The sequence below is a fragment of the Rissa tridactyla genome, chromosome 11, assembly GCF_028500815.1.
Source record: "Rissa tridactyla isolate bRisTri1 chromosome 11, bRisTri1.patW.cur.20221130, whole genome shotgun sequence".
NCBI lineage: Eukaryota > Metazoa > Chordata > Aves > Charadriiformes > Laridae > Rissa > Rissa tridactyla.
In genome coordinates, this window is record NC_071476.1 from 19,650,236 (window position 1) to 19,678,192 (window position 27,957).

Sequence of the window (27,957 nt, forward strand, 5' to 3'; positions counted from 1 at the left end):
AGGAGAGCAGTCCTTGGCCTGAGTGGACAAAGCATGGCTGTGCCCGTTGCCCGGCCTAGGCCGCTGCAGGGACTACGAGTGCCTGCCTGATTACAAAGGTAACGAGGCATTGGGGTCAGAAGAGCCAAGTGGCAGTGACGAATAATTATTATCTTGGGCAAATACGTGCAAAAATGCCTGGGTAGTGTCACCTGTTCGTCCCTTTCCAGTCATGGAAGGCAGGAGAGGGAGTGCTAAGGGGAGCCATGAGGCGGGCCCCGGCTCTCTCTGAGGAGGGTTTGCCTCCGCCGGCGCTGGGGACGCGTTTCTTCCTGGTGTTACCAGGGGTTCAGAGGACAGCGACCCCAGGACTGTCCCTTCGGTTGTCACCCGCGGTGGCGTCCGGGGACAGCGAGACTGTGCGGGAGGGCGGCGCTGAGGGCGGCTGCGAACCCGTGGCCCCCCGACCTGCCCGCGCTGTTCCCTCAGCGCGAGCCGTGGGGCGGGGTCAGGCGGGCGCCACGCCACGCCCCCCCCCCCTCCAGCGCCTTCCCATCGTCCACGGCGGGAGCGCGCGGACAATGAGCGGCGGGCGGGCGGCGGGCCGGCGGGCGTGGGGTTCTCGCGAGAGCAGGGTGAGCGCTCCCCCCCCCCCCCCCCCCACTTCTCGCGAGACCCGGCGCGGCAGCACCGCCTCCTCCTCCCTCTCTTCCCCCCTCCCCTCCTCCTCCTCTCCCCGGGCCACATCCCCACACGGAGGGCGGGGAACGGGCGGCCGGCGCCGAGCCGAGCGGAGCGGCGGCGAACGGGAACGGCACGGAGCGGCCGCCGCCGGGCACGTGAGCGGGCGGGCAGCGGGCGGGCGCGCTCTCGCGAGCCTCTTCCCTCAGCCCCCCCCTCCCCCGTCCCTCCCCTCTGCCCCCCCCCCCCCCGCCGCCGGGGCCGCAGCCAACGCTGAGGCGACGCCGCCGCCGCGCTCCCTTCCTTCCCGCCGGCCCGCAGGTAGGAGCGGCGCTGCGCCCGCCCCCGGCCCGCCGCCATGTTAGGAACCGGCGGCGGAGGCCGCTGCTCCGTGAGGGGATTGGGTGGGGGGGGGGCGCCCGTTAGGAACGGTGAGGGGGGGGAACGGGCCTGGCGCATGCGGGAGCGGCGGGCCCGGCCGGTGCCACGGGCCGCCCGCAGCGCCAACCGGCGCCCCCGCCCGCCGCCCGACGGTACTGCGGCCCGGGCCGGCCCGAACAAAGCCCCGCGGCCCGGCCGGCCTCCCCCGCCATGCCGGGCAGCGGCGGGCCGGGGGTCCGCTCCTCGCTGAGGGCGGGGAGAGGGGTCTCCGCTCGGCTGCTCGGTGTTTGAACACGTTAAACGTGTTTTCAGGGGTGACCCCGGCGAAACCCACGGTTCGCCCGCTGGCTGGAACTTTACCGGAGCGCCCTAGTGGCGCTTCTGGTGCCCGCTGGGGCCTCAGGGCCGGCATCTTTCCTCCCCAGCCCCCAAAAACGGCCGCTCGGAGGCCGAACAGCATGTCAGCAACGTGCGTGCCTTCCCCACGTCTCTGAAGGCCCTTAGTCTCAAAAACTGCTGGGTTTGACGCTTATATGGCATTAAGAATTAATGAATCGAGCATTAAGAGTGCTGACAGTAGAAGCATCCGTTTGACTCCTCTTTCTACTCAGTTTCACTTTCATATAATTTAACCTGTTGTTACAAATCGTGCTGCAGGGATTTAACCCCCCCCTCCTCCTGTGGTGGCCTAATAACGTTTTTTTTATGTACGTATTTTGTTTCCAGAGTCAAAAGTGATGAGATATAAAGTTCACCTATGCTGAAAATAAGCAAAAGTTTAAAAAGAACTTTCTGGGAACCTGGAGAACTGCTTTGCTGTAATAAATGCAACATTTATGCTGTAGAAAGAAAGCTGAAATACCCTTCTTGTAAAGGTGCAGCTTTTTTCCTTTCCACAAAGCATACCTTTGGGGAAAAAAAAAATCTAATACTGTTTTAAACGATTGAATAGTCTTTATTCCTTTTACTCAGCCTTAAATTCCTCGAGTTTTTTGAACTATTGATGGAGTAGGCAGTCCTGACTTCCTAGAGTAAGATAAGTAGGGAGCAACTCTTGTTGAGAATATGAGTCTCTTAAAAGCAGTCTGTGTCGTTTTAGTGCCTCAGAAGAGGAAAAGGGAACGTTTTCTGATACTTCTTTATAAAGAATCTATTGATCAGTGGTTTAATCTTCCTGAAATTTGAAACGTGTTAATCCATTGGAAACGTTAATATATTAAAATTAGTTTTTTCAAAATGTAGTGAATCATATATTAACATTTTTAACGTATTACCGATAAATGAGTGGAGTTCTGTGTTGAATTTTATCAAAAACCACACAAAATGATTCGTTACTGAATTACATGGAATAATTAAATTTGAGTGAGGTTGCTGGCACTTGATCCTTCTGCATGTGTTTGCTCAGGGGTAACCCAATATCTTTACTTTCACGTTGTGCACTAGGTAAGGAGATGAAATGTAAGAAACAAATTCAAGAGTTCTGATTGCTTCCTAAGGATTCTGGTGAGGCTGGCAATGTCACAAGCCTTTTTTGTTTGCTTTAGAGAAGCTATCTGAAGTTACTGTCTATTGAAAACTTGAGTTTCCAGTGTTTTGCACATGTCTAGTTGTTAAGTACATGCCAGGGCTAAATGATGGGAAGAATAACCAAGAGAAATTCTTAAATGCATCCTTAAAAATATGAATATCCATGTTCCTAAAGTTAAAAACTAAAAACCGATTAAAGAGGAGGGAAGAAGAGTCAGTCCTTGAGGCTCCAAACTAAATTTAAGGATCCATTGTATTATGATCCGTACAACTGAAATACGGTTGCCATCTGGTTTATTCAGGACTACACTTAAATTAATTTGGTGGGAAATAAAGTAAATATTGTCTGTTGCTCTTCTCTGTGACTCGCACAGGTCTCTGCTGAGAGTTCTGTTGAATGCGAAGATATTTTGTAATCTAATACTTGACAGTGTTCTGGGTAGCTCAGCAAATCTGGGGGAGAAGCTGTTGTAAGCAAAGCTGCAAAGAAATTATTTCCATTTGGTTTATTTGTTAATTTATGAGTGTATTTTTGTGGCCTCTATGCTGCTTGCATTCTTCCTCGGTGCTTCAAGTCAGCAAGTCTTGAAAACAAAAGCAAATACCTCACAATATTTCTGAACTAATTTAGTTTGCAAGTGTTTAAGTACCATATTATGTAGTCATAACTTAAACAAGAGAGTTTTTATTTTGAGCACTAAAACAGTCGGTCCCTTGATTCGTCTCTGCCACTAGACTACATCTCTACAACCTCATGCAAGATTTCAGCTGGGAAAGAATGCGATTTTATCCCAGCTCTGGAAATGCCTGGAGGCAAACTTACATTCACTGATTAGTCAGAACACTTTTTAATCACTTACCAGATCAGAATACAGAAGTGTTCTGTTTATTTCTTTTTTTTTAAAAAAAAAAAAAAGTGAAATTAGTTCTCTGTTACGCTGATTAACTCTCTGATAGGTCTGTCTTTGGATCACTTTATATGTAACCTGTTTATTTAAAAAAAAAATAATTGTGGTATTTTCTGTGATTTTTATATTTTTTTTGGTCAAAGTTTTGGTGCCCATGAGACTATTTATCTCCAAAACTGACGTGAATGAATAGTGATTGTCTCCTTGCTTTGCCAAGCGCATGAACATAACGGTCGTTATTACTGGAGCTTCCAGGCTAAGATCCTGTATCATTCCGCAGTGACACTGTTTTTAGCAGACCCCTTCTGTTGAACCAAGTCTTCATGGCTTCATGAAGCTTTTCGTAGGTGCTGGAACCTGCACACATCCATCTTAATGTGGAGTTGCAGCTCTGAAGGTAGTGACAAAGAGTGGACTTACAAGTAGTAGGAAGGAGTGCATGGAAGCTGTAGACATAATCGTGACAGCCATTATTCTGTATGTTCCTGGCCATTCTATTATCTCTTTCTAAAAATAAACATTTTTTTGCCTCCTTTACTCTTTCTGTACTGTTCCTCGGCCCCTTTTTTCACTTCTGTTGTTTCTGTGAAGCAATAAATGCACTTTTTTTCCATGCACTTCTTACAAAAAGAGGGATGCTTGAATTTATTAAATTATGTAATGAGTGGAAATAGGAAGTTGGGTTCTTTTACAGTGCTCTTTTCTGCATTCAAATGTTGAAAATTATATAAGTTCTTCAAGATTCTTAACTGCTCAACTAGTCATTTTAGTTTCCCATTTATAAATAAGTCTTTTTCATATGTAATACTTCTCTGTTCTGAAGCAATCTTCTGTTACAGTAACTTCAGATCTCAGATTATTATGTGCTCCTCTGATCAAGCAAGTCACTGAGATGAAGCTAAACGTAATCCTAAGAAATGAAACTCTTCCAGTTGTTCTGCGAGGCCTGAAACAGATTGTCTAATCTGCGCACAAAAAAAGCGCATGCATACAGTGTGCCAGGTGCTGCTTGAATTTTTGAGGTGACGACCTTTGAAGATTGGTTGAACAAGATGAGTTGTTTTCTTGCACGTGAAACAGCAATATTAAATAACCGCTGTGAATACTAGTACCTGAACTGGGTGATAATCTGCATTTTTCCTCTTTCGAAGGCTGCTAGACAATTCCTCCTTTGCTTTTGGAAAGACAGTGGCCTTTTCTGTATTGTCTGAGTTAAAGTAATCTGGTAGACTTACATCCATTGTACTCAGTTATTCAGCAGCTAGATAACATCTGCTTCTAATTCCCTTGCAAGTTCTTGTTTTTATTACCATTATTTCTCGGAGCAACACGGGGAGACGCCTGTCTAAATTTGTCACTTGGACTTCCAGATCTCTTCTGTCAATGACCTTTTTTGCCATGATGCGCTGGAGACAGTTTTGTCAAGGAGCATGTGAGTTCTTCCATAGGGGAATAGATTGCTGCACTGAGTGTAACACGTAAAGGAGGAGAAGAAAAATCTGTAGTTTTTTATCTAAAAAGCAGGGGTTGTGGGTGTGAAACTTCTTAGAGACTTTTTTTTTCCTCCAGGGGTGTGCTGTATTCAAGAGCTTTGTGCCGTTACAAATTGAGGGTGTATTTTTCAGCTTGCAAATTACTTTATGTATTTATAATTGAGTTTACTTGATTACATTCAATATGTTCTCAATAATTTTGTTTTTGAAGTGAAAGTGAAACTGACTAGAAAGTGAAAACAGTTATTTTTCATTTTTGAGACTTTTCTATAAATAGTGGAAGAGGAATGGGTACAAGATGAGTTGTCCTAAGAATGAGATTAATATTAAAGCTATAATATATATACTCAGGTGAAAAAAAAACCAAACCTAAAACTAAGTGGTAGAAGAAATAGGGAGCTAGGGAACTACTTTCAGCCTACTGGAGTGCCATAAAAGGTGGTAATCTGAGGTTATTGTGCTTACCACAATCAGTGTATCCCAAGAATTCACTTAATTAATCTTTTCAGGAACAAAATTAATATTTATGTGGAGCAAGAGTTGTATAAGCTTTATTGAAAAGAGTTAATCAGTTTTACACGAAAAGAAAACCCTTGTATAGTGTATGCAAGTCAGCCTTATTTTGGCCTTTATTTGGTAGCAGTGTATTCGGTAGGATTCAAATTTCTTATTTTTGTTGTCTGCCTTTACAGAAATCTCTTTTGCAACTTCTAGATATAAAGTGTTTTTTCATTGTCCCCATTTGTCTGGAAATCTATTTGACTTTCAACTTATTTCAAGGTTGCTTTATATTATATATTTTCAAATCCTAATATGGCCAAATTTCTGTCCACAGATCTTAAAAATGTATATCTGAAAGCCTGTCTGTTCCCAGTATAGGTGAAATTACACGAAGAGCAATTAGCTTAACACTTTCAACTCTACTAAATCATGTCTGGATCTTTAGACAGCTTTGTTCAGTCACACTCATCTTGTTGCGGTGACTCAGTTGATGGCACACGCGCTTAAAAGCTGGCACTGGTCTGTGGGAACCTGTCTCTAATCAGATACTGACACGAAATCTTTCAGAAGTGTTCAACACGAGAAATGCGATCTTAGAATCACGTATTAAACCTGACCATGTGGAAGTTAAACATTCTTTGGTACGGTTTTTAGAGCTCTTCCCCCACCTTGTTTTGTTGTTGTCTTCATCCGATCTTAAAAGAAGGGGGATGGTTAGGAGTAGAGCACAGCAGCAATTGCAAGATGATGGTGATGTGATAAATAGTGATTTTTGACAATGTCTCAGAAACCTAGTTTTTGTTTAGTAACTCCACTCGAATACCTAATCAGGTGTAGGGCAGTTTACTGCCTAGCACACCAACCGCCAGCGTTATATTCTGTCTTCATCGTGTGATTGTCTTACTCTCCCACTTCATGCTTTTTCATAAGATTGTTCCTCTTTGTTTCTTTGTCTTGTTTTTTCTCCCCATCTTTCCTGGTTTTATTTTTCTCTTTGCGCACAGTATGGTTATGCAAAACCTCCCTGTGTGTGTGGGGTCGAAGCATGGCCTGCAGTCCGGTCCTCTGCAGTCCAGGTCCCTGCCAGTCTGGGAATTGTTGGGTTTTGTTCTCCGCTAATCTCTCCAGAGCAGCGGACAATGAACAGCCAATTGAAAACTGTGACAAGAGGATTACTGAGCATCTGTTCAGAGAGAAAGGGTATGTTTGAAGAGTGGAGAACTTTCCTGATTTAGTGAAAACTTGAATAGTGCAGGTCCTTGCATTAACAGCAGGACGCACAGTGCCTTTCCTGACCACATGGTTGTCTGCTGAACCGCTGCTGGGGTCAGGTTTGTAAAACCCCCTGGAATATCTGATTTTATGAAGAACCTAGTAAGTTCAGCTTCAAATTGTTCGGTAAGTGTGGGAATGAAGTAGAAGGAAATGTTTATGTAAAAGTGGAAGGAGTAAGGATTAAATGGTAAAACTGTCATAGAGTATTTTGAAGATTACTGAATGTGTATAAGATAAAACCTGGTACTCAAGTGAGTATTAGTGTTTGTCTCGTGTTTGAACTTGAAAGAGTCTTGATTTTTACAGTACAGTTCTTAAATGCTTTCTATTCAGGTGTTCTTTAGTGTGGCCAGCTTGTCCTCAGTATCTCACTCAATTTGCCGCGTCTGCTCTCCCTATATCCTTGTTTTACTGTTTTCGTCTAAAGCTTTCTGCAGCGCTTTTCTGTCGTCTTCTACTTTTAAACTTATTTTTCATCCCCATGTTTCTCAATCTTTTATTCTTAACCAAATGTTACACAATTAAGCTTACTTTGAAGTAACTCCAACATATGTGGATCTGAAAAGCGCAGCTGAAATATGAGTTTAGATGTACTGATAACAGAATACGTAGCAAACTGTATAAAGCAGTTACTTTTCAAAGATGGAGCTGTGTGGGTTTTGTGTGCTTTATGTATCTCTCATAGAATCTATTATTTTTCTACATAAATACATAATTTTGTAACACGCTGCTACCGAGAAAGAAAACCCAAGTGCTTTTCAACTTAAAGTAGAAGAAACTTTATGTGCTATTGAAACAGGGCTCTGGATTGAGTAGGCAGTTGGGGTAGAGACATGCTCATAACCTTGGTCTTTTTTCTTCTGTTCCCAGTACAAGAGAAATTGCCTTCTGCAGAATCGATCTCTTCAAGGAAAAATCCTTGCTTTCATTTTGTCCTTTCCATTCCTCCCCAAACGTACCTGTTCTGTTAGAAGCTGATTTCATTTGGAGCTATGCAATTTATGCCTGTTTCTTTTTTTCAAGTGATTATGTGTTTTATGCACATCTGAGTGGCAGTGCTGGAGAAGCAAAACTGCTCTGCAGAGATTTGGAAGGGCTTTAGCGCATTGTGGATCCAAGAACAACGTATTCCTGGTGGAATGTTTTCATGTGTGTTGAATCGCTTTAAATTTTGTGTATCTGTCCCAAGGCTGAAAGAGTATGGGGAGAAGTATTACAGTTTATTTCTGCTCTGCAGTAAAATAAGAAATTTATGGAATTTGTCCATTGCACCATAAAATACGCTGTGGATATTGATACACTGTTTGGTGAAAACTTCAAGTGAATGCAGTTGAACCAACTATTTAAATATGAGGTCAGTATTTTCATGGAACACAGGGCAGATCTTTAACTACCACATATGGTCATGGTGTCAGAGTGTCAGACCTGAACGAAGGAAGAAGCCGTTTGCTGGTAAGAGACAGGGACAGCGCTGTCCTGCAGGGCTGGCTGGGGTGCCGTGCCATCTCCTGACTCACCTAGTGGCTCTTTCTGCAGGGCTGGGGTTTTCCTTGGGTCTCCCATCCCACTACAAGCCTGACCTTGTTTAGCTTGAGGTCTGCCAGTACAGGCCCATGTCACGGCTGCAATATAACACAGTAAAGAATCACTTCGAAGTGCCATTACCTGTAAAACTGCAATTTGAGCAAGAGGTCTTGTTTACTTCCTGCAAAATTTAAAACTTATTTTTCTTGTTCACATCTGTCTTCACATCGGTAATTTGAATTTTACTGCAAAAAGATTGACTGTTATGTTTGGTCTTATTTACCAGATCTTATAGCAGAAACTTTTTGCCCAAACTTCAGTTACTTTTAACTTCCTTTCGTCCTATTCTGTGGTGGTATAGGTTTCATTTTCAAATATGTATCGTATGCCAAAATCATCTTGGATTCTATGGGCTTAAGTTTTTTGTGGTCTTCTCATGGACGCTGTACAGTAATGTAGGGTATAAACAAAACCATTAACCAGAGATCAAGGCTTATATGCTAGTAAACTTTAGATGCTTTCAGACATCCCAAACTTCTGAAATTCACTTGTCTTCGGTATGAAAGTAGCTTTTTGTAGAAGAGTAGTATGTATAGGAAACACGACTGTATTTTTATCTGAAATGATATATGTAGGTTCTGGGTACCTCTTGAATCTGTTAAGTTATGTAATAAAAGCCTTGTAAGATTGAGATCTTTAATGTTTTTAGATCAACATGATGCATAAGTTTAAAACAGCATCTGTTTAAAGGGATTTATGACTAAAACTGCTTGTTTTTCTACAGAATTGTCTGGTGTTTCTCAGCTTGAAGAAGATCTGCAGTCATTATTGATCCTCTTTCTTGGCGTTACCATTTTTGAAGTGAAGTTTGCCTAGCTTTCTAGTGTGAGCTCTCTTTTCAAACATCTTAAAAACAAAACAAAAAAAAGAATTTTTTTTTGATCCATAAAGTAGACAAGCTCTAGTTCTACAATGTCCAAGTCATTCCAGCAGTCATCTCTGAGTAGGGATTCACAAGGTCATGGGCGTGACCTCTCTGCAGGAATAGGCCTTCTTGCTGCTGCTACCCAGTCTTTAAATATGCCAGCATCTCTTGGAAGGATGAACCAGGGTACTGCACGCCTTGCTAGCTTAATGAATCTTGGAATGAGTTCTTCATTGAACCAACAAGGATCTCATAGTGCACTGTCTTCTGGTAGTACCTCTTCCCATAATTTGCAGTCTATATTTAACATTGGAAGTAGAGGTCCGCTCCCTTTGTCTTCTCAGCACCGTGGAGATGCAGACCAGGCCACTAACATTTTGGCCAGCTTTGGTCTGTCTGCTAGAGACTTAGATGAACTGAGTCGCTATCCCGAGGACAAGATTACTCCTGAAAACTTGCCTCAGATCCTTCTACAACTTAAAAGGAGGAGAGCTGAAGAAGGTTATGGTAGAGATGGCAGATCATCCACACGGGAACCACCGTACAGAGTACCTAGGGATGATTGGGAAGAAAAAAGGCATTTTAGAAGAGATAGCTTTGATGATCGTGGTCCTAGTCTCAACCCAGTGGTTGACTATGACCATGGAAGTCGTTCTCAAGAATCTGGTTATTATGACAGAATGGATTATGAAGATGACAGATTAAGAGATGGAGAAAGGTGTAGGGATGAATCTTTTTATGGTGAGACTTCGCATAACTATCATAAATTTGACAGTGAGTATGACAGAATGGGTCGTGGTCCTGGTCCCGAGAGATCTCTCTTTGAGAAAAAGAGAGGTGCTCCTCCAAATAGCAATATTGAAGACTTCCATGGATTCTTACCGAAGGGTTATCCCCATCTGTGCTCTATATGTGATATGCCAGTTCATTCTAATAAGGTGAGTTATGCACCAGATACTTCTATTTTCCTTTACGTTGTAGTATCTGTTCTGTTTTTACCTATTTCTTGTAATTATTTCTATAGCCTGGTTGCTTTTGAAATGATCTGAAAGTTGGTTTGAGAGTGAAAAAGGCACTTGGTTTATTTGCAAGGTAATTGTTAACAAACACTGTAAACCAGGGCTTTACATTAATGTATTTTGTTTGCCCCGATTGCTTAACTTCAAGTCAAACAGCTATCATCTACTGGGATATCTTATTTATATTTTACATCTACATGTTCTCTTAACCACAAACATCTGGCATTCAAGCAGTTTTGGGGTGGGTTTTTTTATTTTTTTTGTTGGTTTGGGGTTTTTTTGCAGTGTATCTACTGTGCTATTCGGGAAGCTAGTTTCAGCTCTCCTCCACATCTGTCTTGATTGCTGATTTATATGTAGTTAAGATGCATTCTTGCACAGTTCTGCTTTTTCCCTGTCCAAAGGGAAAGAGTTAATGTAGAGCCCTGGCACTTATTTGCAAAAGTAAAAACTACGTTTTAGATTAGCTCATTCTTGCCTTTTTAATTTCACTTTAACACTCTGTCTCATACTATGGCTGAAATTTGTCGTCATTTTTCTCCTTTTTCACAACTTTCTTAGACACTTCAGACTCACTTTTTATTGTCACATGTTGCATCTATCCCTGTAGACTCTCCGAGCAATCAGTCTGCTGTTGCAGTATCCCGCTCTGCGTTCCTCGTAGTGTTCTTTACTTGGCTCGCCAGTAGAGTGGATCTTCGGGTGTGTTCGGTTATGCTGAGACTTCCCTCTTAGTTTATTCATGAGAGTTCAACTCTCTGCAAAGGTAGCAGGTTACTCAAAAAGGCCTTTTTATTCGGACATTATTTCCAGAGCCTTCTCACTTTCAGCTTTTCCAATTTTACTCATCTTGCTGATTTTCAGTATACTAGGCAATTTAATTGGCTAATTGGCTAATGCAGTGCCCCTCTTGTCACAATTAGTGGCTAATTAGCTCAAAGGCCTTCAATTGAAAATATAATACATGCTATTACTGTAAAATTGATGCAATGTGGAATTGCTGTTACTAACCATTTCTTTACAGTTACCTCTCAAAGTGCTGCTTCTGTACATCTAATCTTACTGAAACACGAGAATTATTCTGTCCCTGCAAGGAACTGATCAAACCGGTTCTAGAGCACGCGCTGTACGACTCCAGCTGATCTGACAGTTTATGAACTTGTGTTGCTTTAATTACTTTCTATATAAAAAAATGATCACAGTAATCCGGGTTTCTTGTCTCCTATATTTGATGTTTATTTTCATAAAAGGTTTTAAGTGTTGCCAGTTTAGATGCCATGCTCAGTTCTGTAAAAGGACTTCATTTGGTTAGATTGAAAACATAAACTTCTGAGGCCCTTGAAGATGGCAACCAGTAATCCTGTAAGTAGGGGTCTTTTTAGCACTTTATTTTAAAGCTTCATGCTTCTTAGTTTGCTTTGGTATGAAGATCTATTGAAAGGATATCCAACGTGAAATATCTTTCCAGGTATGAGAAATACAAAATTCTTTTGACAGCATAACTTAAATGGCTGACTTCTTCTGTAACATGTAAAACCATCTTTTTTTATAGGAATATGCTTTGATTAAACTGCTAGTACACCATAAAATATTTGAGATTGGATCATCTGTTTCTTGTGACCCAAGTTTGGGCTTCGTTTCTAATTTCAGAAATCATGTCACTGCAAGAATTTTTCTCTTTCTCTCCTTTTTTCCTCTGCCTTGCATACCTAACAGTTACAGAATTTCTTATTTTGTGTCTCCCACAAAATTGAATCAAGTAGAACTTAACTTTTAACGTAATCTGATCTGAACCAAAATTTATGGAAAGCAGAAAGGGAATGCTTTTCTTAGCTGGGACAATGTAAACTTACTATTGCAGTATCAAAATCTCATTTTCCCCATCTCCAAATAAAAATATCATAGACGACTTTTTTTAAAAGCATATGATAAAACACTGTGTATTTTAAGGCTGAGCAGGGGGCTAAACACCCCTAGTGGAAGTTAAGCTGGCAGGCCAGTCCTCTGTTTTTTTCTTTTTTAGCCAAGTTATTAATTGCTTCTTTAATTTGCTGTGTATATATTTTAAGACTCAGTTTGTTTTCTCTCTAATTGTGAAGTAAATGGTGCCCCAGTTCCCTTAGACATTTTGTCAATCCTGATCCCTTTATCAAGGAATGAGTTGTTGGATGAGGAGGGGTTATTTTCCCTGCCAAAGAAAAAGGCTGGTGCCACATGAGCAGATGAATGTGGAGGTTAAACACTTCAAACAGTGATAAATCTCAAAGGAAAAACACGGCCGTGTCCTTAATAGAGGGCTATCTAAAATTAGGTCCTTAAATTTGCCCTAATTTTCTGAAGAACAGCGCGTCCTCTTGCTTGCATCAGTTGAGGCAAAAGGTAATCTGAGTTTTAAGAAACTCCCTTCAGATTTTCTCTATCTTAACTTCGGGTGTTCATGTTAATTCGTGTCTGTAAATATCTAGTGCCCTGAAACAGCAGGGAGTGGTGCTCAGGCTGGGTAGAGGCAGGGAGTCAAGGGAAGTCCAGATTAAGAATTTTATTAAATACAAAAAGTTAATAATGTAGATGAGCCATTGTTGTTCTGAAAACTTTCCCTGGGGAAAAAACTCCTAAGTTATATATCAGATCTCCCTTTTTTGCCAATTTAAAAGCATTTGAAGTATAATGAGAATTATATCTCCCAAACTTTGGCTCCAGATTGCAGATAATGTCTATTTCAGTTTATAATAATTTTAAATTGCATGTTAAGACAGCTTCAAAGCATGGTGTATCTAGCAGAATCAGCCACCATGGCTTTACAGATTGTGCACCCAAATTTAGAGGGTTTTTAGTCTTTAAGTCTGTTGTCTGTAGTATAGCACTAAAACTTGTTAGCAAGTTTTAAACTGAAGAAGCTTTGGTTTTAAGTAGTGAATGTTTTGTAGGTAGATAGGCTTGCTTGGGTTTTTTTTTTTCATCCTAATTGCCAGCGTGTTACTAATTTATAGTTGCAGTGCCTATATCTTGTGCTGAGAGCACCACTTTTTCATGTTCTTGATAAAATGAGTGAAGGTTTCATTTTACTCCATGTCATATTCTGTGTATCATGGAGTAATGTTGCAGTGTAGTCTAACGACGGTACTTTATGGGAGACTTTAAATCCAGGTTTTTCTCCTTTGTGGAAAGTGCACTGTAGGCATCTAGCATGTGGAAAGGCTACAGTAAGCCCCTGGAGTGTCTTATTGTATCCAGAAGGGTGGCTGTAGTGTGGCTGAAACTGAAAATCAGGAAAGATGAGGGATTAGGAAAAAATCATTTGTGGGTGGTGAGCAGGAACACACGTGTAAGAAGAGACAGATAAAACAATCAGCCTATGCAGCACACATGTTCACAGCTGAAAATGTAGCTGAGAAGAGGAAACCTTCAGTTGTTAAACTGTCCCCCAAAGATCTATATTTACTCTCCCCTTCATTTCTCTGAGAACCTAAAGCTGAGTTGCCCCGTGTCTCTCTGCTGATGCCTTTGCTTACTGAAGAGCAGCAGAGGGGAAATTAGACTGTGGCTCACAGGTGTGCAGCAGTGAAACTTAAGTTCTGTCACTTCACAAATGCAAATATAGCACAAAGTAGTGCTGTTACTTGTAAGAATGTAAGTGTATGGAGATCAGGCACTCTATACTTCAATAAAGGAGTCCCCATGCCTTCTCCTCTCTTGAAATAAAAAACTCCCTTCATAATCAACAAAATCTGCAGAGAAAAAAGTAGAAAGCCCACATTCCTTGCCAGTGCTAAAGCCAGAACCAGAAGGAATTTTACCTGGCTGATCTGGTTTCCATTATTCCTCCTTTGTACCATCTTGATTGAGATCTCCTTTTTATTTCTTGATTATTCCCTGCAAATGGACGTATATTTTTAAATGTCAGCTGTATAGTAGTTTGTCCTAGCTATGCACTTTCATTGCTTTTAGTCTTTCCTTTCTGAATTCCTTGCGATTTCTTGGCCTCTTTATGGTTCTAAAAACTTGAGCGTTTAGTTCACCTTAATCTTTAAAAGTCTGAGGAATGAAGCAGAGAGTGGAGGAAATTCTAAAATTAATGAAGGAAAAAAAATATCTCGGCATCCAGTTCTAAAATGCAATTGCAATGCTGCAGCAGTTATCCCCTGGTAAGCTTTGCACCTCTGAGGCAGGATCAAGCCCGTAGATTGCAAGATATTTTTCATCAGCCACCTTTTCACCCAGGTTAGGCGTTAAGAGGTAGGTCCAATTTCAGTGTCTTTAAAGCACTACAAAAAGAGAGTTTTGTTATCTATGTATGTATCTTCGATACTTCAACTTAGAAGAGAAGATACTGCGCTATGCTACATTATTTTGTTAAAAATGGTTTGCCGTACGTGGGTGTTAATTTTTAATTATTTACTTTGCTGCAGGAGTGGAACCATCATATCAATGGAGCGACTCACAGCCGACGTTGTCAGCTGCTGCTTGAAATGTATGAATTTGGAGTACAGTAAACATTCTTGTGGTGTGAGGGCATGTACAAATGAAGAGTGGTCAATTACGTTGCACAAAGCAGGTCTAGAAAACATGCGGTGCCTTGTAGGGAATAAAAACATGCGACTTAGAATCTTCAGGACAAAAAAGGGATCTCGGTTCATAACTTGAATCCTACGGATGTATGTGTAACATTTTAAAGAGCTGGACCTTGAAAGTTGAGAATCTGTTGCAATTTATTTACTAGTCGCTTACACCAACTTCTAAATTTCTGTTGTAAAACAAACTGTGCGATTTGTATTATAAATTGGCAGCCATGTTACATATAGTGTAGGAAGCTTCTCATTAATAATAGCGCTTCCAGCCTGTCGATAGATACAGCTCATGTCTCTAGTGGGCAATGTTACCATGTGTTTTACCTGTGTAACATGTGACGGTAATGCTGCTCGTATGAACATTATTACATAGGTAGAGGAGATTGTATTGTCTTACCTTTTCTATTTTTCTTTCTTTTAAGATACCCAGAATGGAATCCTGACAGTGATTCAGGACATGGAATGTAAGTAGTAATGAATTTTAAAGGATTTGTAATTTTTACTTGAAGCAGAGGACATTCTTAATGTTTTACGTGAAACAACAGACCTGCTTTTCTTCAAACGGATACCTCCCTTTGTTTTTTGCTAGCTGGAGAGCAGCAGTAAAAGTAGCTGATTCCTCTTTATATGTTCTGCAGAAATTAGGAATTTTTTTTTTTTAAGAATTAAAGCTTTCACAGTTTTTTGTTCGTTTGTTTAAAAGAAAGGTGTGCTTTCCTGTTCTTTCTAGGGGTGATCCCTTTATGTTGCAGCAATCCACAAACCCTGCACCAGGAATTCTGGGACCACCACCACCTCCATTCCACCTTGGAGGACCTCCAGTTGGGCCAAGAGGTAACGTCAGCAGGCACCTACTTTTACAAGACTGAAGTTCATGATTTTATTTCTTGTTTTAATTTGTTATCAGTGTTTTAGAATAACAAAACAAAACACTTTTCTGCGCAGTGGAACTGAAATACTTTAGTCGCTCCCTGGCCAAAGACTGGTACCCAGATCCCACCCTTTTACCTTTCTACCATCTGCTCACTACCAACCACATTATTATGGCTGGTTTTTTAATTACGTTTAATCTACACATGTTCTGGACTTGTATTTTTTTCCTGTCTATAAGTTTGTTTTTTTTATCTGTCTTCTGATTAGCTACATGTCGGTGGGGTTGTTTGGGCTTTTTTTAGTGACACTTTCAAGCATTCAGTGTCCTAAGTGTTTTTCCCCCTTAATTTCAAATTAATTTGACAAATAGATTTGAATATAAACTGAGAAACGGGAAGACAGATGATGCAAGCGTCTTCTTCACAGGAAGGCAGGCTAAGAATCAGGTTCTTGCCTGAAGTTGTTACTTCCTACCTTTTAAATAGTTTGAATGACTAAAAGGCAAAACTACTTAATTTACCTAGGTATCCTGACAGAGTATGAGGATTTCAGACGCTTTAAAGGAATTTTTAGATGATGGGTGCATTAATACTTAACTTCATTGAAATACTGAGCAAAAAGCGGTTTTCAGGTGTTTCCTAGTAAAATGGGCATTATGATAGAATTGGTGTGTTTTAGAACCAAAACTAGGCGTCTTTTTCTGCATCTAAAAACCCCAGTTGTAAAAAGTGTATCTTAGTTAAAGAGATCTCACATGTGTACGGAGATGTTTTGCAATGGCAAATCTTACTCTAAAACAAGAGATTTTTTTTTCAATGGGCTTTACTTATTCTCTGCTATTTCTGCACATAAGTAAATGCAGCTCTTTTTCCAATGTTAAACTGAAAAGAATGATCAGAAAGGGGAGGACCTCAAGTTACAAGAGCTCTGAAACAAACAAACAGCTTTTTCAGTTTTTAAAACTTGACATCATTCTGGTTTAGTATTACAAATGCGTTATATCTCTTAAGAACTTGGGAAGAGACATGTTAATACCGGTTGAACTAAGCTTGCTTGTTCTTTTAATTTCTTAAAGGAGCTGGAAATGGAAATATGCAGGGACCGAGACACATGCAAAAGGGCAGAGTGGTTAGTATTAAATATTTGTTACTTTTCTTTTTAAAACCCCCCACAAATTTATGTTACTTGCTTTTTGTTTGCTTTCATAAGATTATTTTTTTTTAATGAATGAATGGATTGTCTTTAAAAGTGGAATCTTAGGATTTATTTGTGTGGAAATACTGAAGCTTTGGAATAAGATTGGGATTTCATTGTGCCAGGTACTCTACAAAATATTTATTCCAAAACTGCACAGACCCTATTTAAACGTTTCTCTTGCGATGAAGCTGTGGGACATGAACATACAGAAGGGCAACTTTGGCTGGGCAGGCATCTTCCTCTGGGAATCCCTGGAGGTTCTATGCCTTTTCTATATGCGTCTTGGTTTGGTTACTACCAAAGATTAAAAAAAATTTTTAAAAAAATGATAAAAGTAGAGCAGAGCCTTGGCAGACTGTCTTTTTAGGTTAGCTGATACGCATTTTTATTTCATGTTATGTATGGTTGCATTGTCTTCTACAGGAAACAAGCAGAGTTGTTCACATCATGGATTTCCAGAGGGGAAAGAACTTGAGATATCAGCTGCTTCAGCTTGTTGAACCGTTTGGAATAATTACAAATCACCTGATTCTCAACAAAATCAATGAGGTAAGATAAGGCCCTTTAGTACCACTGTTGGCACTGCTTGGTGTCTGCAGCACACTTAATTTTTATAAAAGGGCTTGCTCAGCTACCAAGCAAGATGACCCACATGTCACCAAGGTCACATGTGCGAAAGGAAGAGTGACTAGTTTCTTTCCAGAAATGCTGTAGTACTGCATTTTAACTTAAATATTGTTTAAAAAAATCCCTCTTGTTGGGTGTTTATAGCTTTTTCAAAAGTACACTATGTCTGCAAATTCTAATATTGTTCTAATAAAATAAATAAATTGTTCTAATATTCTCTTAAAACTTATTTGGTCTTAGTTTGCATTATACAGTGTGTCATATTTTGAGTGTGGAAAAAGCCAATACCATAGAAGAGAAAAAACAGGAAGCAATTGAATGTTCTGAATCCAAATCTAGGTGGAATGTAAACACACCAAATAGTTCTGTTTGTGCACCTAAATAAAGTATGTGAAATTCGTGCCAAGTTCTGTGGGTCAGTTAATGTCGTAACCAAAAAGCAATTTTCATTTTTGATGCAGCTATTTTTGCAGGAAAACAAGGAAGAACTTGAGATTTTTAAAGAAAAATTCTAATTTTTGAAGGAGTAGCACTTAATTTGTTTTGATATGATTTCAGGCATTTATCGAAATGTCGACCACTGAAGATGCCCAGGCTGCAGTGGAATACTATTCAACAACACCTGCGCTGGTGTTTGGTAAACCGGTCAGAGTCCACTTGTCACAGAAATACAAAAGAATAAAGGTAAAAACACTTCTGCTTTTTTAACGTTGCCTTATTTTCGTCTGGGGCAGTCAGTGTTATGAGGCTGTTGCATTTGTTATTCTTAATTTATGTACTTCTCAGCTGTATCAAGTTAATCAAGCGACATTCATCCATGTATATTTTTATGCACTTAAATTTCATTCCCTTTTAATTTTAGAAACCCGAGGGTAAACCTGACCAAAAAACTGAGCCACCAAAACCAGAACTTGGTCGTGTGATTCACCTCAGCAATTTACCACATTCGGGATACTCTGACAACGCAGTTCTCAAGCTGGCTGAACCGTATGGAAAAATTAAGAACTACATACTCATGAGAATGAAAAGCCAGGTAACATAGGGAGATACGTGTGCGAAGATCTGAAACTTAAGGTTTTTAATGGTGAAGAAACGATGTGCCTTTAATTGGTGCACGCGTAGACTTTCTGCACTAGCATAGATATGGAAATGACTAGGGCACTATGTAGGTGGTGGTTTGCCCTCTCGCTTACTGACAAATGTTGCTGTAATGTGAGCTGCTTTAAGAAAAAAAAAACAGGCCTCAGCTGTGAAGAAGGTATATTTAGCAACGAGGCTTAATTTTTTTGTTATGCAGATTTCTAGGAGTCTTGGAACTGTTATTTAAGGCTGAAAAAGCATTATCTAGGAAACATTAACAAATATATTCCACTATTAACACATTTCTTTAATTTACCCTTTATTTTTCATTCTTTAATCCTAAACAAAAGCAGTCCTGTGGCTCTCTTAAAAAAAAAAAAAATAAATGTTTGAAGATAGTGCATTGCACGTGTATAGTAAAATGCTTTGGATGTGCATGATTTCTATAAATATGCAGGACCTTAAAGTACATAGTTCCCTTCTCTTTTTTTCAGCTTTGCTGTCCCAGTTTGTTGCTCCCTTGTTAAATAGGAAATTCTAGCACTTTCTCAAAGAGCTGAGTGCCTGAATCCCCTAATGCCACACTTGTGGAATGAAAAGTTACTAGAATCTATTGTATGACCCCTAGGAAGTCCTCCCTGACCTTATTTCACTGGAAGAACAAAATCCCTTGTGGTCTAAACTGGATGCAGAAACAGCTTTCTTCTATCTGCCAAAGATACTCTAGCCCAGATGTGTTTTTAAAAACTTGTTCAGCAAAGTTAGAGCGTCGTAGGCTTTTGTTTCTTGGAGGAACACCTCACAAAGCGCAGGGCCTATAACCAGCACCCGCTGCCTTTCTGTTTCAGGCTTCTCTCAAAAAAAATACAAATAAAATACTGGTGTAGTTGCTTAGCTACCCTAGAAGTCCCGGATACTAAAGCACCAAATAAATGAGTTTCATTGTCCAGAAGCTTTTTATTTGGAATAATATTTTAATTTATGGTGAGCTTTTTTGCCGATTATTTAAATGCCTGCTGTTTCATTTCAGACCTTTCTATGGGACAGATACTAACTGAATTGAAAAGCTGGGGTGTATAGAGCGCGTTGGTAAATTTTAAAATGTGAGGCAAGTTTGGAGAGGATGGGTATAGCTGAATCTCAAAATTTTGTTTCGGCATTTGGAAATGTTGTGTTTTAAGTTGAATAGCTTTGCCTGCAGAAGTGTTGTGTATTTCACAGTGGGTTTTAATGTGTGTGTTAATCTTTTCAGGCTTTCATTGAGATGGAGACCAGAGAAGATGCTTTAGCTATGGTCGAGCATTGTGCCAACAAAGCGCTTTGGTTCCAAGGCAGGTGTGTGAAAGTGGATTTATCTGAAAAATACAAGAAACTGGTGTTAAGGGTAAGTAGTCGGTTTTTAGGGGTTTTTTTAATTGTAAGGTGTAAAATGAAGTAGAGACAGGTATCACTGAGAATCCAGTGCTGCTTGTAAAATGTAAGGATTTGCTTTAGTGATTTCTGGCTACTTAAGTGCAGTTACTAAGCATGAGTATGGTGTTGGTGAGGCCTAGAACAAAGTAAGAGGATTTTCCTTTCAGATTAAACAAACCCCAAACAACTACTAGAATTTCGATTTTAGACTAATTGGTGTAGATTTTGATGAAAATTTCTCCATTTAGAATGTTCTGTAATGTGGGTTCTCTTTTTTTTTTTCCTCACCCTCCTCTGAAAATGATCAGAGAGTAAGACCAAGCTGGGTGGCAGAACTATGTCGTCGTACACTGCATGCCTAATTCCTGACTCTTGGTTGGGTTCTCCTTTTAGCTGTACTCCTGTGTACAGAGCAAAGACAAAATATCACTAGGGACTGCTTTTTAAACTACGAAGTATTACAACAGAATGCGTTTCCTGTGTTGGATGACATCCTTTAATCCCTGGTGGGGAAACTACATAGATAGACTTAACCTTAAATTCTCATTTTTAAGAATAAGATTTGTCAAAACTGATGACGTAACTGCAGCTTTGCATGTGCAGCTCATATCAAGGAGGGAAGAGTTGGCTGATAGCTGTTTGTTTGGGCTTTTTTTGACAAAACACCAGGCCAGTACTCCTAAAAAGCAGGAGAAATCTGAACAGTCAAGCTATCTCTCAAAAACATACGTTTTCTATTGCAGAGTATGAAGAAATCTTACTATTGCACATGATCACGCACCAAAAATGAACACTTTGTGGCAAATTCAAATACTTAACCAATGCATTGAATAGTTTTCCATGTTACTACCATAAATGTGGAATTTCCTGTTGAGTAACTCCTAAATAAATTAAGTGTTCTGAGTCTTCAAAAGCTTTCCATGTAGCCCGCTACTAATGATAGGGAGAAGAGTGTAGATTGAGACTGATTTGTGCCGTTGCCTGCACCATGCTGTAGCAGCTCATAAACAAAAGAGGAATTGTGTATGATTTTTCTGGAGCAGGATAATCCTATTTGGTTTATATTGAATAACTGGTAATTACTGTGAATAAAGACATGGGATTTCTAGGTTGGTAATGTCCCGTCTAACATAATAGTTTATTAACTGGTTGGAAAGTGGGCATGGAAAAAAAGAGTACCTGTGGATTAGCGTAATTGGAAGCACTTGGCTAGATTGTGCTGTCTGGTCTGAGTTAATGCTGCAAAGGTTGCATAAATAATGCTCTACTGTGACTTAATTTTTTTTTTTAATTTTATTTTAGATTCCAAACAAAGGAGTTGAACTGCTGAAGAAGGATAAAACCAGGTAATTTCCTATTGCTAAAGCATAATGTTGTTTAAAAGAAATACGAAAATACCTTATCCAGTGTATAGCAATTATCCAAAAGAAGTCAGGCGAGCTCTGAGATCAAATTGGTGTTCGTTGTGCCCTGAGATCAACTGTTTCTAATATGCTACCTACCCTCTTCCTCTAATGATGGAGACTTCACAGCCTCTTTGGGCTCCTCAGGAAATCTTTTCCAGTCCTTAATTAGTCTTGCCTTCCTGCAATTAAAACCCACGAGCAGTTGTCCTGTCCTGTAGGGACAGTTCATCCTTGCAGCAGCCTTTTGTGTATTTTAAGAATGGTATCCTTCAAGGTTTCCTTCGACCTTCCCTTTCCTGAACTAAAACACAATCTTTTTCAGGCTTGTCTAGAAAAACATAACCTATCTTTTGGTTTTATTAGTCGTTTCTGGGGTCTCTTCAGGTTTACAACCAGGTATTCTTTGCTCTTTACAGAAAGAGAACATACTCTCCAGACAGCAAAGATTCTCCAAGTGATAAGAAGTCTAAACCAGACGCTACTCAGAAACCTGAAAGTGGCAGTGTAGAAGATAAAGCGAAAGAGGAGAAACAAGATGATGCTGCTGAGCCATCAGGCGCTAAAAGTGGTGAGCAGGCAGACCAAGACGAGCCCAGTTTACTCCTGGAATCTGAAGATGAGCTGCTAGTGGATGAGGAGGAAGCAGCAGCACTGTTAGAAAGCGGCAGCTCGGCAGGAGATGATGCAGATGTTGCCAATTTAGCCGATGTGACTACTGAAGAGAAAAAGGACACAACTGATGAAGTGACCATAAAAACCGAGGGGAATGTTGTGGCCAATCCAGCAACAAAGAAAAAGCTTAAAAAGGTAATCGTATAGTGAGGTACCCAAGTGTGGAAAACCCGGGCTAACTTAAATAGCACCCCACAGTACATCCTATTTCAGATCCTGTTCTTTAAAACACGTGCGTGGCACACCTGTCTGAAGAGAAACAGGCATTAAAGCTCCCGGAAGAAAATGGGAAGATTCCATTGGATGCAACTTGCAAATGGAATCGGTTATAAATCACACTCTGTTTTGACAGAACCTGTTAACCTTCTACCCATGTTGCTTCCTGGAGTTTTAATTGCCTTTCTCTTCACTCCCTTTTTGATTAATACTGAGCAGCCAGGAACCGCTTTCTCACGAGCAATTTCTCGTGAGACTGGCTGTAGTTACTCCTTTGAGCGCAGAGCAGTGATAGTCAAAAAATTATTTATTTGGGACTTGATGGTAATCTAGTCTTGCACAAAATTGTATGTACATCTGTAGTTTACACTTAACCAGAAAAGTAGGCAAGTCCGTTTGCGGTTAGCCAAGGCCCATTTCCAATTGGAGGGGGAAAAATAAAAAATTAGTTTGAAGGTGTCTTCAGTGATAGGCTACTTGCTGTGAATTTCCTTTCTCCCACCAGATGATCCCACACTCTCATGGTTTTTTATGTCCCACCAGCTGCTTTTTAAATCATAATTGGTGATGTGGAGTTTTAGTAACTTTATTGACTTGGAATGTTGACTTGCAAAAAAGTAAGGCGTGTTCCGTAATGAAGGAAGTGTACATGGTTTTCAGATAGAAGGATTTCTATCAGGAGGCTAGTTATGTGGTGTTGGGATTAATACTGCCAATGCAAACGGCAGGGATTGGTTTTTATTACGTCCATATCAGTTATGATAAACTGCCTCAAAACCCAAACTTGCTCCCTCGAAGACCTACATCCTTAGAGCACAGATGCAAAGCTAACGCTATTTCAGTGCTACTCACAATTGCGGTTAATCATGTGGAATGCTGATGTCTCCATTCAGCGGGAATGTTTCCCAAAAAATCAGAATTTGGACAGATTCACTGGCTTTTAATGAAGCTGGATTTTGGGAGACCTCCACAGTTTTGGTAGTTGGTGGTTTTTGGATGGTCTCTTGTTTGTTTTTCTAATGCAGAATCTCTAAGCTTTCCACTGACGTGAAAGATAGTTCTTTAATTTTTTTTTTTAATTAACTTTCATACACTTAGTGGGCATAGAATTGTTCTGGTAAGGTTTTACCTTTTATGCAGGCATGAATTTGAGGATCTTGTCTCGAATAGAAGCACAACTTGGGCATTCCAAAATTACTTCCACTTAAAATACTTGTATTAGAAGGACTTTCAAAGTAAGAATAAAGCAAAAAGATACTGAAGTTCTTAAGCTGAAGATCACATGTTGATATGATAAAACAGTGGACCCTCATGATGCAAAAAAAGATAATATATATTCTGAAATTGAACGCTTGATTCTGGGACAGTAGAGTACATTTATAAAGAGCTTGTTGCGCTTTTGCATGCTTGAGTAACGTTTTGAATGAGCAAAGTAGGTCTTGAAGGAAGAATTTTTCCAGGGAATTTGGAGACAATATTTCTCTTCTGAAACTTAAGACAGTTTGAGGGAAACATTTAAGAATAAGCTGACATAAGTAAATCGTTTTCTCAACAGCGATACGTGGGTGGCTTTCCGCGGAGCATGGAAGGTTTTGTCACTCTAGATGAGGTTGGTGATGAAGAAGACTCGGATCATCAAAAACTCCGCAAGTCGGGTTTGGCAGTAAAATCTGCTGCCAAAAACGATGATAGTTTGGCAGAAATCAAAGTAGACAAGATTGAGGAGCCAGAGCAGGAAAATGAAACATTAGAAAATGGAACCAAAACCGAAGATAATTTGAAGGCTGAAACTGTAGAAGCTTCTGATACCGCAACAGCACAGGATACTGAGAAAAATGCCCATGAAAATACGGACACCCAGGATGAGCAGGAAACAAAGAGTGTCCAAGAGAAGTCTCTTGTTCCCGATGAGTTTAGGATTGGGCCATACCAGCCAAACGTTCCTGTTGGTAAGGCTGTTTCCGTTTCTTTGCAAATCTGTCTCTCTGCATTGCAGTAGCATTTCTCATTCCATTTGACTTTAATTTCTGGCAACACATTGCCGCTGAGCCTTTCATTTTAGGGCTTCCTGCTCTCCTCCCCTTCTTCACTCCTCCCCTAACCCTATAGTATTTTCTTTCTTTTTCCCCTTATTTTCATACAGTTCTCCATAACACTTTCCTTAGGCAGAAATTAAATCGGAAGAGGTATATTTTAGCAACACCAATTAATAGCACAAATCACAATAGTGGTAATAGTTTAGATTCATACTAAATACTCAGAAACTGATCCCAGAACATTGTTAGTTCTTTTGAAGGAACCAATAAAATGGACCCTTAATCTGAAAGGTTGATTTTAAATTTAAAAAAAGAAAAGCCTGCACATACTTAGCTATTACTAGGCCCCGGCTTGACTAGACTAAAACAAGGGCTTTTAAAGATAAAGCAGCTTTTAATGTAAAGTGAATTATGGTTTTAAGATTTAGCTGAAATGACATATGACATTAAAAGAAATGATGTAGAGTAGATCTCTTAGTTTATTTTGTGGTGTTTACTTCTCTAGGTGTGAATTATGTGGTACCCAAAACAGGGTTTTATTGCAAATTGTGTTCCCTGTTCTACACAAATGAAGATGTTGCAAAAAAGACCCATTGCAGCAGCCTTCCTCATTATCAAAAGTTGAAGGTAAGGCAAAAACTTGTTCATTTTAAATGGCGTGATTCTTTCCTGGGGAATAGAGCTGAATGAGACTGGATTGAGGAGGAAAAAAAAAAAAGCCTTCAGGTAGTGGAAATTGGCTTATTCTATAACTTAAGCTAGACCTCTCCAAAACATCATCTTGTGAAAATAATATGCAGAATACACGTTTTTAAGATGGCCTCCAGCATTATTTTTCTTGGTAAATTTGAATTAGAGAGTGTTCGGATTGGAGTAAAGGCCAGGCTTAGAAGTAGTGGTGCAGAGTAAATACAGATGACTCAAATCCCTTACAGTTGCCCCTTTGAGAGTGTTTTTTAACCAGTCAACAGAGCTTAAGCTCAATTTTTTTATATAATTTTTTTTTAAATTTCCATATTTGCAACTTCTGATTTTGTGAGCATGTTTTACAATTTCTAATTGGCTTAGGTATCACATGATTGCATGGCATGAATGATAACGCTGCTGCTGTATCTTTGTGCACTGTGAGCTGCTTTTAAATACCACCTCCAAGAAAGGGAAATCCTAAACAACATTCTAATAATAACGCAGTGTTCACATAAATTGATTTCATACCAGTTGGTTATTGAGCTGGAAACAAACCTCGGGGGTTCCGTAGAAAAGAAGGTGGCACCTCTGAACTCAAAACGTTTGCTTTCTCCCTTGCAGTAATAGGGAACCCTAAACAAATACAGGGCCCTGGAAGGCAGATGGCACAAATAAATGTCACAAAGCAAACAACACTGTCAAGGAGTAGATCAGAAAATCAATTCCCATGCAGAATCTTTGTAGTAAGATAAACCCACCTCATCCATCACCCATAGCTTTTTTTTTTTTTCCTTTTTTTTCCATTGAGGTACCTGATTATGGGACTTTAAAGACTTGATGTAAAAGGGGAGGTGGGGAAAATAGTCCCAGTTCATTAATTTTATCACTTGCTTAAATGAAACATGGTTGGATTTGCTTTTCCATGGCACAGATGACTAGCGAGCTGCTCTTGAAAGACTCTTGTAAGACTGATGTGGTTTTAGAATTGGGGGAGGAAGGGGGGGAGAATGCAGCTTTTGTTTCACAATGCCAAGGCACTTCTCTAGCTGGGAGTCTCTCTCACTTTGAGAGCAATGAGTAAATAAATAGATGATTTGCTGTTACTACCAAATGTCATCAAAATGATAACAAAATTCCTCAAACTTCCAAAAGACCCCTTCTCTAGGGAGGGGAGATGGTTTGTCCCTAGTTCTATAGGTGGCGAATTCTGACCAGGTAAGTGGCACGGTTGCTGTCACAAGTCCATGACAAAATGGACAGTAATTCCCTTGGCTTGCCGGCCTGTCGGGAAGGTGCTAACAGCACGGCCAGGGAAATGCTCTCGGGGCCACCATTTGGTCTTTACTGGTGGCAAGCTGTGTGTTCGGTGACACGACGATAACGTGGTGCTTCAGAGGAGCTCCGCTTCGGTATACAGAGAAGTGCCGGTCTTGTTAGTTATCACCTTTGCAGTTACTATTCACAGATTTTACGAGTTGCAAATTGGATTTATGTTTCTGTTATTGATGAGAAACTTTAAATATATCCAAAATGTGATTGCTTTCTTTTAACAGAAAATTCTGGATAAAATGGCAGAAGACCACAGGCAAAAGAAAGAAGCTTAAAAGGAAGGAAGGATGTAAGGAAAACAGTGGCTTCGTTTTTAATGTTAATCTTTTTTAAAAGCAGTACAAGTAGTAGATGGAAATACTGTATTCTTTTTTGTTTTAGTGAAATACAGTAGGCATTATAGGTCTGTTCATGTGTTAAATGTTGTAGCAAAAAGCATATGCAGTTAAGTTAATGACAAACATTTGTTCTTAATGTGAGAATGGCAACAAGTTTTTTGTTTTGACACTTCAAGCTATTAAAGAAAAAATCTTGCACCCTTGTGGAAAGCTCATCTATGGGAAGAAAACTTCATTTAAGTGAAACTTACTATTTTCAAGCTTCAGAAATTGTCTTTCAATTCCATTCTCAATAAAAAATGAAAAGTAACACTGTATTTTTATTTTATCTAGAACATTCCGTATTTCAGTCTGAGCCTAGCAGATATTTAATTTGGAGTGTAGGGATGTCATTGCATTTCACTTTTGAAAAAGTCTTTAAATGTAAGTTGCATTTTTAAATGTTGAATTGCAGTTTCTTTTAATGTCATTGCTGTTATATAGCAAATAGGAAAATTAGTGGCTAGTCAGCTTTACAACTTTGTGATTTTTTTTTCCTAAGCTCTTGATAGACTTTCCTATTCAGCTATTCCGTGTATTTTTAGTGAAAAGTAAATGCCCATTCTCCTCTGACCAGTATTATTTCCTTGAGCTCTTCCTGCTTTTACTTGAATCTTGTAGCTGTCGTACATCTCTAGTATATTCAAAAGCAGCATTTGAGTCCTGAAATGTAAAAAGGTATCTTTATATTCTCCACATGTAATTTTTCATACCTGCATTTTAAAACTGTTTTTGTTAAAATCTGGTTTTGTCAAGAATCTCTAGAACTGTGCTCTTAAATGTACCTGCACATGTGATATGTGAACAGGAATTTGCATGTGTAACCTGTGTTTATCTGTAGTTTTTGTTATTTACTGCTTATTTGTGAATTCAGGTTACTAAAGTGATTTACCAATAAACAAAGCTAGGCAACAGTAATTTGTTATAGATGTTTGGCATGTTAACCAATGTGTCTACTGAACTCTTTACTCCTGTGTTCATGATACCACACTGAAACTCTAGCTCTCTTTAAAATTTGCATGCTTTAACACCTGTGATTTAGCAGCTTTACTGCATAACTTTTCTTTCTCTTTCCTAAAACCTCGTTTGTTTCCAAACAAATTAAAATATCACTTGTTAAAACACTGGTAGGTATATCCTGCTGACAGTTTTATTTCTTGAGTTTTATGGTATTTTTGTCAAAGCTGACATTCAAGCCATATCGCGTTCCTGTGAGTAAAAATGACGAGGGACAGTGCTTCCAACCTGAGCCTCCTGGCCATC

General features: G+C 39.8%; 1 protein-coding gene across 5 annotated transcripts; it reads left to right on the plus strand.

Moving 5' to 3' along the window:
* Positions 1 to 538: 538 nt before the first annotated feature.
* On the plus strand, positions 539 to 27,612 carry MATR3 (matrin 3). Of its 5 annotated transcripts, none has more exons than XM_054217116.1 (15): positions 889 to 981; positions 9,054 to 10,132; positions 14,623 to 14,684; positions 15,204 to 15,245; positions 15,512 to 15,615; positions 16,730 to 16,782; positions 17,275 to 17,400; positions 18,037 to 18,162; positions 18,341 to 18,511; positions 19,811 to 19,942; positions 21,274 to 21,317; positions 21,794 to 22,184; positions 23,821 to 24,214; positions 24,807 to 24,928; positions 26,542 to 27,612. In XM_054217116.1, exons 2-15 carry the CDS (start codon positions 9,242 to 9,244, stop codon positions 26,590 to 26,592), a joined length of 2,709 nt encoding a protein of 902 aa, XP_054073091.1. In that variant the 5' UTR covers positions 889 to 981; positions 9,054 to 9,241; the 3' UTR covers positions 26,593 to 27,612. The 5 variants fall into 5 exon arrangements, with proteins under 5 accessions (XP_054073094.1, XP_054073096.1, XP_054073091.1 ...); XM_054217117.1 differs by lacking the exon at positions 889 to 981 and adding an exon at positions 1,324 to 4,908; XM_054217119.1 differs by lacking the exons at positions 889 to 981; positions 9,054 to 10,132 and adding an exon at positions 539 to 614.
* Positions 27,613 to 27,957: the final 345 nt, after the last annotated feature.

What these genes read in the sequence shown, in the direction of transcription:
- MATR3 (XM_054217116.1), top strand. Translation starts at nt 9,242, where the DNA reads ATGTCCAAGTCATTCCAGCAGTCATCTCTGAGTAGGGATTCACAAGGT. An exon ending in TGCCAGTTCATTCTAATAAG is followed by an intron (nt 10,133 to 14,622) that starts GTGAGTTATGCA and finishes ACTTTGCTGCAG; the next exon opens with GAGTGGAACCATCATATCAA. An exon ending in ACCTCCAGTTGGGCCAAGAG is followed by an intron (nt 15,616 to 16,729) that starts GTAACGTCAGCA and finishes AATTTCTTAAAG; the next exon opens with GAGCTGGAAATGGAAATATG.